The sequence below is a fragment of the Staurois parvus genome, unplaced genomic scaffold (assembly GCF_062004578.1).
Source record: "Staurois parvus isolate SC_StPar_1 unplaced genomic scaffold, SC_StPar_1.0 ptg001090l, whole genome shotgun sequence".
Classification (NCBI taxonomy): Eukaryota; Metazoa; Chordata; class Amphibia; order Anura; family Ranidae; genus Staurois; species Staurois parvus.
Window position 1 is genome coordinate 452,824 of NW_028318886.1, and position 15,046 is coordinate 467,869.

The 15,046-nt window shown below is 43.2% G+C and overlaps 1 protein-coding gene and 1 long non-coding RNA gene across 3 annotated transcripts in view; one reads left to right on the forward strand and one right to left on the reverse strand.

The window, feature by feature from the left end:
• LOC149440337 (uncharacterized) overlaps positions 1-15,046 on the forward strand; it is a 36,056-nt gene that overhangs the window by 4,770 nt on the left and 16,240 nt on the right. The window contains exon 2 of the long non-coding RNA XR_016307644.1: positions 12,699-12,850. This is a non-coding gene — a long non-coding RNA (uncharacterized LOC149440337). The remainder of the gene's footprint in view (positions 1-12,698; positions 12,851-15,046) is intronic.
• Positions 10,213-15,046, reverse strand: part of SLC39A14 (solute carrier family 39 member 14) — a 46,419-nt gene continuing 41,585 nt past the window's right edge. For both annotated transcript variants that reach the window (XM_089658698.1, XM_089658699.1), the window contains exon 9: positions 10,213-13,264. In XM_089658698.1, coding sequence (XP_089514824.1) covers positions 13,118-13,264 — 147 coding nt within the window. In that variant the 3' untranslated portion in view covers positions 10,213-13,117. The remainder of the gene's footprint in view (positions 13,265-15,046) is intronic.

A 15,046-nucleotide genomic window follows, 5' to 3' on the forward strand; every position in this document is an offset into this window, starting at 1 on the left:
GGGATAGCCTGTGTTGAGGTAGGCCGGCGATGAGGGAGTTACAGTAGTCAAGTCATGATATGATAAGAGAGTGAATGAGTTGCTTTGTAGTTTCTGGAGTTAGGAACGTGCGTATTTTGGAGATGTTGCAGAGGTGGAGTCTGCATGAATTTGTCAGCGATTGGATCTGGACAGACAAATTGGACTCTAGAATGACAACTAGTACTCTGGCTTGCGGGGTGGGGCTGATGGTGGTGTTGTTGTTGGTCGTGATGAAGAGGTCAGGTGGGGCGCAGGCTGGGGGGAAAACTAGGAGCTCAGTTTTGGCAAGGTTTAATTTGAGGAAGTGAAGTGACATCCAGTCTGAAATGTCGTTCAGAAGGCTAGTGATTCGGGCGGAGACTGAAGTGGTGAGGCGAGGGGTAGAGCGATAGATTTGAGTGTCATCGGCTTAGAGATGGTAGTTGAAGCCGTGGGAGTGTATCAGTTGACCAAGGGAGGAGGTGTAGATGGAGAAGAGAAGGGGCCCGATGACAGAACCTTGGGGGACCCCAACAGAGAGGGGGAGTGAAGGGGAGGTGGCAGCATTATAGGGAACCTTGAAGGAGCGTTGTGATAGATAGGAAGGGAGCCAGGAGAGAGCAGAGTCTCTGAGGCCGAAAGAGTATAGTCTTTTGAGGAGGAGGAGGGGGTGGTCGACCGTGTCGAAAGCCGCAGAGAGGTCGAGGAGTAGTAGCACTGAGTACTGGCCATTGGCTTTGGCGGTTAGCAGGTCGTTGGTGAGTTTGAGTAGGGCGGTTTTGGTGGAGTGTAGGGGACGGAAGGCAGATTGTAGGGGATCAAGGAGGTTGTAGTCGGTGAGGTGGGAGCTTAGGCGATTATAGGCTAAGCGCTCAAGAAGTTTGGATGAAAATGGCAGCAGGGTCTAAGGTTGTTCAGGCTGGTGGGATCCAGGGAGGGTTTTTTAAGTATGGGAGTGATGTGCGCGTGCTTCAGAGGGGAGGGGAATGTGCCAGTAGAGAGGGAGAGATTAAAGATTTGAGTGAGGGAGCATAGGATGGAGGAGGGTGATCGTAGGAGTTGTGAGGGGACAGGGTCAAGGGGGCAGCTGGTAAGGCGAGCTTCAGAGAAGACCTTAGTGACCTCTTCGGTGGTAACGGGGTCAAAGGAGTGGAGTGTTGAGGGGGTTTTAGCATGGGGAATGTTGGGCGGGGTGGAGGTCTGGACAGTGGCGAAGTCGAAGGAGGAGTCTAGAGGGAGTTTTCGTGTGAGGGATTCCAGGTGGGGCAGAAGTCTGAGCAGTGGTGATGTCCCTGCGAATTGCGTCGATCTTGCTTTGGAAGTGGTTAGCAATCTCTTGGGCAGTGAGTGAGGTAGTGGGTGGAGGTGGGGGCGGAGAGAGCAGGGAGTTGAAGGTGGAAAAGAGCCGGCGAGGGCTGGAGGAGAGGGTATTGATGAGGGTTACAAAGTGGGCTTGCTTGGCAGCATGGAGGAAGTGTAGGTGAGGAAGGCGGATGCGTCGCTTGAGGTTTTTGGTATGGTCATTCTGCCAGGGTTGAAGCGGTCGGGGTCTAATGTTTCGTGTGGTTAGGGGTGCTAGGGAGTCAAGAGCGGCTGACAGCAAGTTGTCATAAACAGTAGTGGCCAGGTCAGGGCAGGACAGGGGAAGTATACTGTCGTAAAGTTGGTCAGCTGTAGAGTGGAAGGGGGCAGGGTTCAGGTTGCGGAGGTTTTGGCTGGTGATGGTTTGACGTTTGGGGGGGTAAGTGTAAGAGGACGAGGATACGGAGAAGGTGATGAGGTTGTGGTCAGAGAGGGGAAAAGGGGTGTTTGTGAGGTTGTGGGGGGTGCAGAGATGAGAGAAAACAAGATCCAGGGTGTTCCCGTCGGAGTGGGTGGTGGACTGTATACACTGTGCGAGTGCAAAAGAGGAGGTTAGCTGGAGGAGTTGGGATGTGGCCAGGCTCTTGATGATGGTAGGGATATTGAAGTCTCCAAGGATGATGGTGGGCAGTTCAGAGGAGAGAAAAAAGGGTAACCAGGCGGAGAAGTTGTCGAGGAAGCTGGATACGGGTCCAGGGGGACGATAGATTACTGCGATCCTCGGGGATTGGAGAGAATAGTCGGATGCAGTGGGCCTCAAAGGAGGAGAAGGATAGAGAGGGAGGGTTTGGGAGGACTTGGAAGGTGCTCTGCGGTGACAGGAGCATACCAACCCCACCACCTTTCCGAACCGCTGGGTCTGGGTGAGTGGGTCCAGGTGAGACCTCCATAGGAGAGTGCTGCAGGGGAGGTAGAGTCGGTGGTTTGGATCCAGGTTTCGGTGATCGCCAGGAGGTTGAGGGAGCGGGAGACAAAGAGGTCATGGATGGAGGTAAATTTGTTGATGATTCACACAAGAAATGCATGTGGTGTGAACTGTAAGCAAAAACGTATCCAGCATGCATCCGGAGTGCATTTTTGTAGTGTGAATGAAAACTCCTCGTACAAGCTTTAACCAGTGCTCAGCCAGACACTGAAAGAAGTCACAGGACTGCTCTATACTGCTGATGAGAAAAGGTATTTAGCAGGTATTGACTAAAATGCACTTCCATGTTCTGTGTACTGTGGGAGACCAGATATAGTGAATGCAGGGTCCTGTGTTTAGTAACACTTTTAGGCCTTGTTCACACCTGTGCATTTTGCAGTGCATATGAATGAATGTGTCATGAAAATACATTGGGATTAATTTACTAGAGGCAAATAATCTGTGCACTCCAAGTGCAGTTTGCTCTAGCGCTGAGGTAAAGCTCTGAAGTAAAGGGAAGCTCTGCTGATTTTTATCATCCAGTCATGTGCAAGCACAAATGCTGTTTTTTGGTTTTGTTTTTTTTTATAGTCCTTTGCATGTGATTGGGTATTCTTTGCAAAGTGAAAGTTTACCTCATTTACTACAGCCCTGGCCAAAAGTTTTGAGAATGACACAAATATTAATTTTCACAAAGTCTGCTGCTTCAGTGTTTTTAGATCTTTTTGTCAGATGTTACTATGGTATACTGAAGTATAATTACAAGCATTTCATAAGTGTCAAAGACTTCTATTGACAATTACATTAAGTTTATGCAAAGAGTCAATATTTGCAGTGCTGATGCTTCTTTATCAAGAACTCAGCAATTCTCCTTGGCATGCTGTCAGGCAGGAAGGATATGGCCCAGAAGTTGACTGATTACAGCCCATTCTTGCATAATGAATGCTTGGAGTTTGTCAATCTTTGTGGGGTTTTTTGTTCACCTGCCTCTTGAGAATTGACTAAGTTCTCAATGGGATTAAGGTCTGGGGAGTTTTCCTGGCCATACCCCAAGATTTTGATGTTTTGTTCCCCAAGCCACTTAGTTATCACTTTTGCCTTATGGCAGGGTACTCCATCATGCTGGAAAAGGCATTGTTCATCACCAAACTGTTCTTGGATAGTTGGGAGAAGTTGCTGTCGGGGGATGTTTTTGTACCATTCTTTATTCGTGGCTGTGTCCTTAGGCAAAATTGTGAGTGAGCCCACTCCCTTGGCTGAGAAGCAACCGCACACATGAATGAAAACCTTTCCGTTCAGAATCAATATTTTCAGTGGGATACTATGCTACAAAATACTCCCACAAATGTAAGTCATTTATTGGCAACAAGACTTGTGAATTTGCACACACAAAAAAGTATTTTTTCCTAACAAATTCATTCAAGACCATGTAACAAAAATGAATACACCCCAATGAAAGTCTTGGGAGCAAAGCTAAATTTTAGACAACAAAATTCTATTTAACAAGAAATAAACTACAGGTGAGTCTAATTTAATAAACAGGTGTCCAGCAGACAGTTGATTATAAAAGGGCTTTACTTAAAGAAAACCCCTTACCATTTCATGTCATCATCAATGACAGCACATGGAAGAGAAGTGTCACCATACCTGAGAAAGAAAATAATTTCTTTACACAAGAAAGGTGAAGGCTACAAGAAGATCAGCAAAGCTTTACTTATCAGAATACTGTAGCAAAAGTGATACAAAGATGGAACTTCAACCATCTCACAGAGACATCAAGGCCATCCACAGAAGTTAACACCTCGACTGGAGCGTCTTCTGATGAGAAGGGTTGAAGAAAATTGCCATGCAAGTTCACTGTAGTTAACTAAAGAAGTAGAAAGCCAAACTGGGGTGATTGTTTCCCATGACACAATACAGCATACACTGCAGAGGAAAGGCATGCATGGGTGTTGTCCACAAAGGAAGCCTCTCCTAAAGCCCAAGCACAAAAAAAAGCCTGCCTAAAATTTGCCAGGGCCCATTCTGAAAAAAACTACTGAGCCTCTGTACTCTGGAGTGATGAGACCAAGATAAATGTTTTTGGAACTGATGGCTTCAAAACTGTATGGCATCTCAAAAGGTGAGGAGTACAAAGAAAAATGCATGGTGTCGACAGTGAAACATGGTCATGGCAGTGTCCTTCTGTGGGGTTGCACGAGTGCTGCTGGTGTCAGGGACCTGCATTTCATTGATGGTATCATGAATTCACAGATATACTGCTCTATATTGAAAGAGAAGATGCTACCATCACTCCATGCCCTTGGTCGGCTTGCACTTTTCCACCAGGACAATGATCCAAAACACACATCTAAGGCCACTGTTGCATTTCTGAAGGTGAACAGGGTGACAGTGATTCAGTGGCCAAGTATGTCTCCTGATCTGAACCCAATTGAATGCCTATAGGGAAGTTTGAAGAGACAAGTAGAGCATCGCTCTCCATCCAGGTTCTAAAAGAGGTCGTTCTTAAAGAAAGGAAAAAGATCGATGTTGCAATATGTCGCCAACTTGTTCATTCCATGCCTAGAAGACTTGGTGCTGTCCTTACAAATCATTGAGGTCATACAAAATACTAGATGCAGTAGTTTTTGTTGTGGGGTGTATTCATTTTTGCATCAATTAGAGTAAAACTGAAGAATTTATCATTTAAGTTATATTATTAACCTTACTTTCATGTAATGAGTTAAACAAAATGTTCTATAAAACTCAGTTTTGTCAAAATTGTTCATTGAGATAGTGATTACAATCTTACTTTTCAAAAGGGGTGTACTTATTTATGCTGAGCACTGATATATACAGGTGAAAGTCGAAAAATTAGAATATCGTGCAAACGTTCATTTATTTCAGTAATGCAACTTAAAAAGTGAAACTAATATAGGAGATAGACTCATTACATGCAAAGCAAGATAGTTCAAACCGTGATTTGTCATAATTGTGATGATTATGGCTTACAGCTCATGAAAACCCCAAATCCACAATCTCAGAAAATTAGAATATTGTGAAAAGGTGCAATATTTTAGGCTCAAAGTGTCCCACTCTAATCAGCTAATTAAGCCATAACACCTGCAAAGGGTTCCTGAGCCTTTAAATGGTCTCTCAATCTGGTTCAGTAGGAATCACAATCATGGGAAAGACTGCTGACCTGACAGTTGTGCAGAAAACCATCATTGACACCCTCCATAAGGAAGGAAAGCCTCAAAAGGTAATTGCAAAAGAAGCTGGATGTTCCCAAAGTGCTATATCAAAGCACATTAATAGAAAGTTATGTGGAGGGGAAAAGTGTGGAAGAAAAAGGTGCACAAGCAGCAGGGATGACCGCAGCCTGGAGAGGATTGTCAGGAACAAGGCCATTCAAAAGTGTTGGGGACTTTCACAAGGAGTGGACTGAGGCTGGAGTCAGTGCATCAAGAGCCACCACACACAGACGGAATACGACATTTGAAGCCCATGTCCAGGATCCTTTTGTCAAGCCACTCCTGAACAACAAACAATGTCAGAAGCATCTTACCTGGGCTAAAGAAAAACAGACCTGGTCTGTTGCTCAGTGGTCCAAAGTCCTCTTTTCTGATGAGAGCAACTTTTGCATCTCATTTGGAAACCAAGGACCCAGAGTATGGAGGAAGAATGGAGAGGCACACACTGCAAGATGCTTGAAGTCCAGTGTGACGTTTTCACAGTCTGTGTTGATTTGGGGAGCCATGTCATCTGCTGGTGTTGGTCCACTGTGCTTCATTAAGTCCAGGGTCAACGCAGCCGTCTAGCAGGAGATTTTGGAGCACTTCATGCTTCCTTCCGCAGATGAGCTTTATGGGGATGCGGACTTCATTTTCCAGCAGGACTTGGCACCTGCCCACACTGCCAAAAGCACCAAAACCAGGTTCAATGACCGTGGGAATACTGTGCTTGATTGGCCAGCAAACTCGCCTGACCTGAACCCCATAGAGAATCTATGGGGCATTGCAAAGAGAAAGATGAGAGACATGAGACTGAACAATGAAGAAGAGCTGAAGGCCGCTATTGAAGCATCCTGGTCTTCCATAACACCTCAGCAGTGCTACAGGCTGATAGCTTCCATGCCACGCCGCATTGAGGCAGTAATTGCTGCAAAAGGGGCCCAAACCAAGTACTGAGTACATATGCATGCTTTTACTTTTCAGAGGTCCGATATTGTTCTATGTACAATCCTTGTTTTATTGATTGCATGTAATATTCTAATTTTCTGAGATTGTGTATTTGGGGTTTTCATGAGCTGTAAGCCATAATTATCACAATTATGACAAATCACGGATTGAACTATCTTGCTTTGCATGTAATGAGTCTCATATATTAGTTTCACCTTTTAAGTTGCAGTACTGAAATAAATGAACTTTTGCATGAAATTCTAATTTTTCGAGTTTCACCTGTATATACATTTAAAAAAAAAAAAAAAATCTCTGACAGTGCTCAGCATAAATGAGTACACCCCTTTTGAAAGGTAAGCTTGTAATCACTATCTCAATGAACACAAGAACAATTTTGACTAAACTAAGTTTTATAGAACATTTTGTTTAACATGAATGGTTAATAATATAACTTAAAATTACAAAATCTTCAGTTTTCACATCAACCCACAAGGAGCTTACAATCTAAGGTTCCTAACTCACATTCATGCATGCACATACTAGGGACAATTTAGACAGGAGCCACTTAAGCTACCACATGTCTTTGGAGTGTGGGAGGAAAACAGAGTACCCAGAGGAAACCCCCATAGGCAAGTGGAGAACAAGCAAACTCCAGGCAGGATGTGTTATGGTTGAAATTCAAACCAACAACCCTAGTGTTGCCAGGTGGAAGTGCTAACACTTGTGCTACCCTTGTATAGATGCAGCTGTGGTGCGGGGGAATGCTTCTACCACTTATAATTGGTTGTCTACAGTGACACCTTCTTGGTAGGATAGCCCAGGCAGGTGAAGACTCATGGCCTAATGTGCACAAGCTCATCCCTGGATACCTTTCATGTGAAGACTGCAACAGATAATGTGGCAGTGTAAATCAGGCATGTTTCCTCAACTCCATACACTGATAACCAAGAAGCACATTCCATCATAATGTCACTACAAGAAAAGCATCTTCACTAGTTAACAACAAAAATGCAAACCGCTTCACACTAAAAAAAAATGCACAAAAATGAACACTTAATAAAAGTAAGCAAAAATTCATGCCAGCAGAAATGGAGAGATGTGAATAGGGCCTAAGGCCAAGTTCACACTGTTGCAGTGGTTGCTGTGCAGGAAAAGCATGTAAATTGTACATGTTCCCACACTCAAAAACATGCTGCTCTTTTGCAGATGCACAGTAGTATCTGGCATCACTGGCCAGGCTCAGACCTGCGAGCTTCATCACAACACAGACATCGTCATCTTATGGGCTGTTTCACATCAGATGCAGTCTAGTGCATTTTTATTCTACATCCAAAAATGCATGGACAGTGTTTAACATAGATGCCAATAGCCCTAATTCAAAGCAGTGTAGTCAATGAAAGGAGAACATACTGCATTTTTTTCTGTATAGAACACATCTGGAACATGACAAAAAAAAAAACATCAGAATGCACAAGTCCTCAACTGAGATGAAAGAAAAATAAAAAGTGGAAAACCCTGCACTTTTTTTATGCATTCTGGTGCATGCGAATACAGAAATTGTGGTGTGAACCAGCCTTAAAATGGGAAGCATTCCAGGTCAGGCCTATCCTATTTTACCATAATAACATACAGCAAAATGATGGGACTATTTTAGGTCAGTCTAAAATGCAAAATCTGGTGCAGCTGTGCATGGTAGCCAATCAGCTTCTTCAATTGAGCTTTGACAATAAACCTGGAAGCTGGTTGGTTTGTATGCAGAGCTGCACCAGATTTTGCAGCTCTCCAGTGTTAGTAAATCAATCCCACAACGTAATAAATACCACCCCACCCCCCTCCCCTGGGCCCTATCAGGGAAACCTCCATAAATCTTGTGTAGGAATTCTGAACTGCACTGGCTCGGGATTACCATTGCAAACCATACCCATCTGGAATTCTCAAATGATAGGTGCAGCTAAATGAAAGTGTATCTATAACCATTTGTTGTGTCTATTTGTAGATTTGTTTTGGATACAGTAGAATTAAAACCATCCCACATATTATTTACAGCCTGTGGGGGTTATTTACCAACACTGGAGAGTGCAAAGTCTGGTGCAGCTCTACACAGAAACCAATCAGTTTCCAGGTTTTATTGTCAAAGCTTTATAGAACAAGCTGAAGTTAGCAGCTGATTGACTACCATGCACAGCTGCACTAAATTCTGAGTGCACCAGTTTTATTAAATCTCCCCGTGTCCCATTACAGGGATTTCCCTTTACTGCCTGTCCCAGAGACAGCAGGTAGTGAGAGGAATTCCATTCTTAGTTGTCGCCCCTATTGTAATATTTCCCCACTCATCTTGTTTTGGTGAGAAATGTAAAATGGACTTCTTCTCACTGTTCTGGTGACCATTGCCATTGAGACAGAAAAACAGAAAGGATTCTATCCACTGTCTGCTCCTGGCTATACACTACAGTGCCCAGTTATTCACAGAAACATGTACTAAGTGTGGCACCATTGTTAACCTAGCTCATTGATCCTCATTTTGGTCCAACTGTTTAGTAACGATTAGCACACAGCATGCTCCTGTATTTCTCTCAATACAATTTTCCTTTAAAACTTAACTCCAGCCAACATTAAAGCTTTAGTTTAAGATGGAATCCATCTTGGCTGTTAGGATACTTTCACACTGCCAAAAACACATGCATTTTTGCAGCAGAACACATTTTTACCATGTTTGAGGTGCATTTGTTTTTACCGGACATTCGACTCAAAAACCACACCAAAAAAAAAAGCAATGCCCAGCATTTTTGCCTCGTTTTCCATTGATTTCAAGGGGATTTTTTAAAATACACCAGACCCTCAAAGGATTAGTGTGAAAAGTTCCATAGGAATACATGGTCAAGCGTTTTTCTTCAGCAAAAGCGTAAGAAAAATGGATCAGTGTGAAGGCAGCCTAAAAGGATAGGAGGCTTTATAGTTCCACTTTCAGGCAGCACTAGCTCCTGCAGTTGTCTGAATACCCAAAAAGTGACTGCATTTGATAGAATGTAGTCACTATTCAGCTGATACTCTTCCACTTTGATCAGACTTGTCAAACCAGGTGGTGCCAAATATGGTCCTTCATGGCTCACATTTCAGCCGATTCAACCACAATTTGAGCAATGCATGGCTAGCTCAAAGTGTTACTAAACCCAGGACCCTGCATTCACTCCATCTGGTCTCCCACAGTACACAGAAATGCAGTTATTTTAGTAAATATAAACTGCTAAATACCTTTTCCCATCAGCAGTTGGAGCAGTCTTGTGACTTATCAGTGTTCAGCAGAGCACTGGTTAAAAGCTTGTAGGAGTTCTCTGCTTTACAAGGCTGCAGAACCCCTGACCTCAGTCTGGACAGTGCAGATTGCCCTGCGCTGATCACATGCACTCTCCCAAGACAAGAGAAAGAAAAACATCTGTAGCAATACACACCAAACTGAGCATGTGCAGAGTGTCTCCACATGATATGTCTTATCAGGAGATAAGAGGGAGACACTGGAAGAAGGCAAAGATCAAAGTTGTCGGGTCAAACAGCATTTTTACACAATGCAGAAGATTAACCGCTTAGGTTCCACAGTGAATATAACAAGCATACTTTACTGAATATACAGACTGATTTTACTGTTGTGGGTTTAGTAACATTTTAAGCTACATAGCCCAAGACTCTTCGGTGATATTGCCCTGAGCTTCAGCCAGCATTATCATTTTCAATGTGTATACCTGCAAACCAGACTATTCACAACATCATGGCTCAGAAACAACACATAAATGTTTTTAAAAGGTTTTTATTATCAGAACCTGAGATGGGAGTTTCAGAGGAAGAAGAGAATCCAATGCAGAGTGCTCCCTTATTGTACTGCCACAGGCGGTGGGACATTACTCTATACCAACTACAGGCATCAACAAAAGGCATAACTTCTACTGCTACCTGGATTCCCATGTAAACACCAACATAGCATCACCATGAGAGACCACAAGAGATCCAGGTTAACCATAATGAAATTCTGTGTCACTCAGACTTCACCCCTTCACCCTTTTGAAGAGGAAGGGGAAAAAAATGACATAAAAAAAAATATGCTGCAAGGACAACGTAAACTTTGTTTTCTGTTCCTACAGATGGGCAGATTCTCCCTCTCCCAAGATAGGTGAATTGAGACATTGCAGTCCCCCCCCCTATATTTTTAAAATAGATTTTCCATTAAAACAAAGTTCAAGGAAAATCCAAACATTTTAAATGTAGTTTATATAATGGCGAACACCTGTATACAATCAAAATGTAATCCTTGTTTTGTAGAGTATGGAATGGTTTAACTTTTATTTGAATCTATCTGTCCCACTAAGATTATCCTTTACTTCCTGTTCTATAGCCAGAACGAAGTGGGAAGAAATCTCTCCAAAGGGCTTTTCCTTCTTAGACTATTAGTGCCAAAATAAGTGAGCTTACTGGAAGATTCATTCACAATTTCTGACCTAGTGGCAACTGCAAAGGCTGGGTTTTCCATTATGTTCAATCTCAGTGGTAACAAAGAAACTGAAAGGGTGACTCTCCCTATTGTGGATAGAGTCTTAAGCTGGATACACACAGGCTGAAAATGGACAGTTCGGCAAAAACTGTCTGACTCTCAACCCATGTGTACAGCTCCTCAACTGTCTTCTGTCCATCATGCATGCAGGAAAACCAGCATCCAATCAGCGCTGGCAGCCAATGGTGTTCTGGTGGAGGGTGGTCCCATCAGAACACAACTCAGAGAGGAGATCGCTGCACTAACATCGGATGTGTCAGTACAGTGATCTGTAGTTTTTTTTTCCAGCCCCCTGGGCTGAACAATAAAAAAAAAAATATATAGTTTGTACCCAGCATAATAGTGGAGACAACTTGTATTTGCTTCTAAAATTAGTGGGGGAGGTCATAGATGGTGAAAATGTTTGGTCAGGCCATGCATATATTAGGAAACAAAGCTGAATATTTTTAGAGAAATTATTTACAGGCTTAGAACATATTAGTCTCACACTTATGTGGATATAATTGTGCACATGGACAGGAACAGGCACTGTAGAGGTTACCAGCTTTCCGTGACTTTTTACTAGGATTCTTCTTTAAAGCACGAGCTGTGGATGGCCCCGTTGACATCACCTGGATCAACAAATTTCAGCCTGAAAATCGAAGGAGCCAGGTGGAAAAATTCTCAGCCGAACAGTGAATGCAGCCAATCAGATGCAGTTACTTTGGACTATACCGACAGCCAGGGGTGCAGTGGCTGTCAGAATACAACAGCTGGCAGGGAAGATTCCTCCATCCACACAGTTTCGCATGGATAGCAATATAAATTGATTTATCTCATTCAGTCTGCAGGGCAGAACAAGAGAAATTATAAAAGGTGCATGGTTAGTCTTAGAATGTCCACCTATACTGTACCAAACAGTTTTTCATATGTGCTGTCTTGTCACATGGTTGGAAGAGGAGAGAGCAAGAGATCATAATGCAAGTGCTATTTCCTGGAGTTCCTCTCTAGGAAAATAGACTTTGTGAAGGGAACAGTGGCAGTAAAAGAGGGGAGAACTGGACTAGGCTACTTTAGCAACAAAAGCAAACATCCATTGTACATTCCTTAGCTGTGCTAATCTAACATGTTCTAGAGTTCTAATGCTGGGCTTGTAATATTCCCAGTTATTAAATATAATATCAAGTCATACATACACACGAGTGCTCGCAAGCACAGTGTCAGTGTGCAAATCAAATGCCGATGCTGGCCAGTCTCTGACGTTAATAAGTGTGCTATTCAAGAGAGTTCTATTGCCGTCTGGGATTATTGCACTGCAGGCAGTGTATCACACATACAGATCAGCTTCTCGGTTTCTCTTCCCCTCTTGTACATCAAGATAAATCAAAACACTATTGGGTGTCAAGGAAGCAGCAGCATGGAGGAACCAGGGGGCTGGTCAGTGTTGGACAGATGTCCTCAGCCAAGGCTTGGTACTTCTCGGTCAGTTTATCAGCGGGGAACCAATGCAAATACACTGCCAGGTAAATGGTAACGGAACAGTTTATGAAAAAAAATTATGAAGTACTGTTCAGCAGAGTTCGGGTGGCGGATGAGATCATTTGCCTTTTTAGAGGGTGTACGGGGGAAAAATATTTTACCCCAACTTTTGTTTAGTTGATTTGGTCCATTTACTGGAGGAATATAAACCACTTATCAATATGATAAACTCTCTAAAAACAGTCTTTGAAATACAGTGTCATCTCCATTACAGAGACTGTTGAAACTGGAGAGCGGACTAATATTGGCGCAGGCAATGACACGCTGGATGGAGAAAATCGGCAAGAGGTTCAAATAATCAATACATCATGATGTCCAAAATCAGGAACTTGCTTGGCATGTATAGGACAATGTGACACAGGACTGGTAGGTCTGTATTTGCCTGCAGAACCTTCATAGGCAAGATGGCTAGAATAACCTGTATACATTTTAAAAAGGTTACTTCTCTGTGGGGTGGAGTCAGTTGTATCACCATACGCCAATATCTGGTGCTTTCCCTCCATACATATGAGAAAAGAATGTTGCCATAAACATCCATCTCTCTTTGGTCACATTTAGGTCATCATTCTTCTGCCCTTGAAACAAAAATAAAGATGTCATATCAAGGACTTTTCAGCCTCTATGTCACCCAGGCTATCCTAGCTGGATCTGACTAGAGAACGTTGTAAGTAGCAGCATAATGGCGAAGCCAGTGAGAAGGCCAGCATTCTGTATGAGAAAAGCTGTAAGGGGTCGATCGCCTTCCTCATCCTCCTTGCTGACTTCATTCATCTCAGGGAACTAGGAAAAAAAAAAAACACACATCAAGATGGATTCTGACAACAGGTTGACAGGGTTCAAAGCTTTCTCTTAAAGTAGAACTAAACAATTTTTTTCATTAGAGTAAAAGGGAAGGTTATAACCCGTCAGGTTTCATACAGTGTGTCTTTTCACAAGTGCATTTGATCTCACATATATCATAAGTCATATATTTCTAGTAAGACGTTGGCACTTTTGGTGGCCTGGAAACTTGGGAGCACCGAATGCTTGATTTCATACCATGCATTAGCAGACCTTTGGCCTATTTGTGGACACTGGGTGTGGACTTTATTTTTCACATAAAAGTTTTATGAACAATTGTATGAGTTAACTTTAAATGGTACTTCATATTTGCATAATTAGTGATTTTTTTTTTATTGAAGTTAACACAGTAGAAATATTTTTGTTCAGCACAGATATATTCAGTTACAGAATAGTTTTCACATGGTTTTGCACACCATTTTGTTTTTTTTGGTTCCTTTCCATTCCCGGATCCAGACAGATATAGTGGGGTAGTGTGTGCGTGTGTGTTTTAAAATGTAGAATCTTGCAGCTAGCAAGATCCTGTATAGATATCAGTAAATTAAGTATGACCTTGTGCATGAGTCTTATAGCTTATGTACAGCTATCAGCTAGCCTGGCCATAGGCAGGATAAAGTAATAGGTTAAAGTGGATGTAAACCTCAGACATGAAATATGAGCACAGCATATCCTTTTATTGTGCATACGTGTCTCAATTAAGAGCACAAAGTGTCAGGAATTTCTGCTGCTTCATTCCTCTGCTATCAGCATGAATCACTTCTGACAAGTATTCCTGACACCAAGAGAAAAATGGTGACAGGGGAGGGCCAGCAGATTGACAGGATTGGGTGTGTGTAGGGGTGCGTGTCTGTCTCTTCCCTCCAATCAGCTCTCCTCACTGAGCTCTGCAGAGTAACTCTGCACCCACTTTCACTAGGTACATGTAAGGGTTTACTATCAATTTACCTTAACCTGCTACCCTTTCCAGCTATACATACCTTCTCCTTTCTCTTTGCTTTTATGGAGTGAAAAACCGTTTTTTAAATGGGGGAAGAAAAAAAAAAAAAAAGCAGACAAGCACCCCAACAATACAGTATACCTGTGAAACACACTGGCAACAATCTTTAATCTCTCCCTCTCTTCCGGCGCATTCCCCTCCCCTCTGAAGCATGCACACATCACCCCCATACTTAAAAAGCCAGGCTCCGTCCTCGAGCCCCTTCTCTTCTCCATCTACACGTCCTCCCTTGGCCAACTCATACACTCTCATGGCTTCAACTACCACCTCTATGCCGACGACACACAAATTTCTCAACCCCCCACCTCACCCCCTCAGTCTCCGTCCGAATCACAAACCTACTGAACGACATATCAGACTGGATGTCGCTCCACTTCCTTAAACTGAACCTCTCCAAAACAGCTCCTAATCTTCCCCGCAACCCGCGTCCCCCCCCAAATGACTTCCCCATCATGTCCAACAATGCCACTATCAGACCCGCCCCGCAGGCCAGAGTACTTGGTGTCATTCTGGACTCCAACCTATCCTTCCAGCCCCAAGTCCAATCATTAACAAACTCATGCAGACTCCACCTCCGCAACATTGCCAAAATTTGCACGTTCCTAACCCCAGAAACCACTAAACAGCTCATCCACTCCCTCATCATATCACAACTCGACTACTGCAACTCCCTCCTCACTGGCCTGCCTCGCCACAGGCTATCCCCACTTCAGTCGATCCCGAAT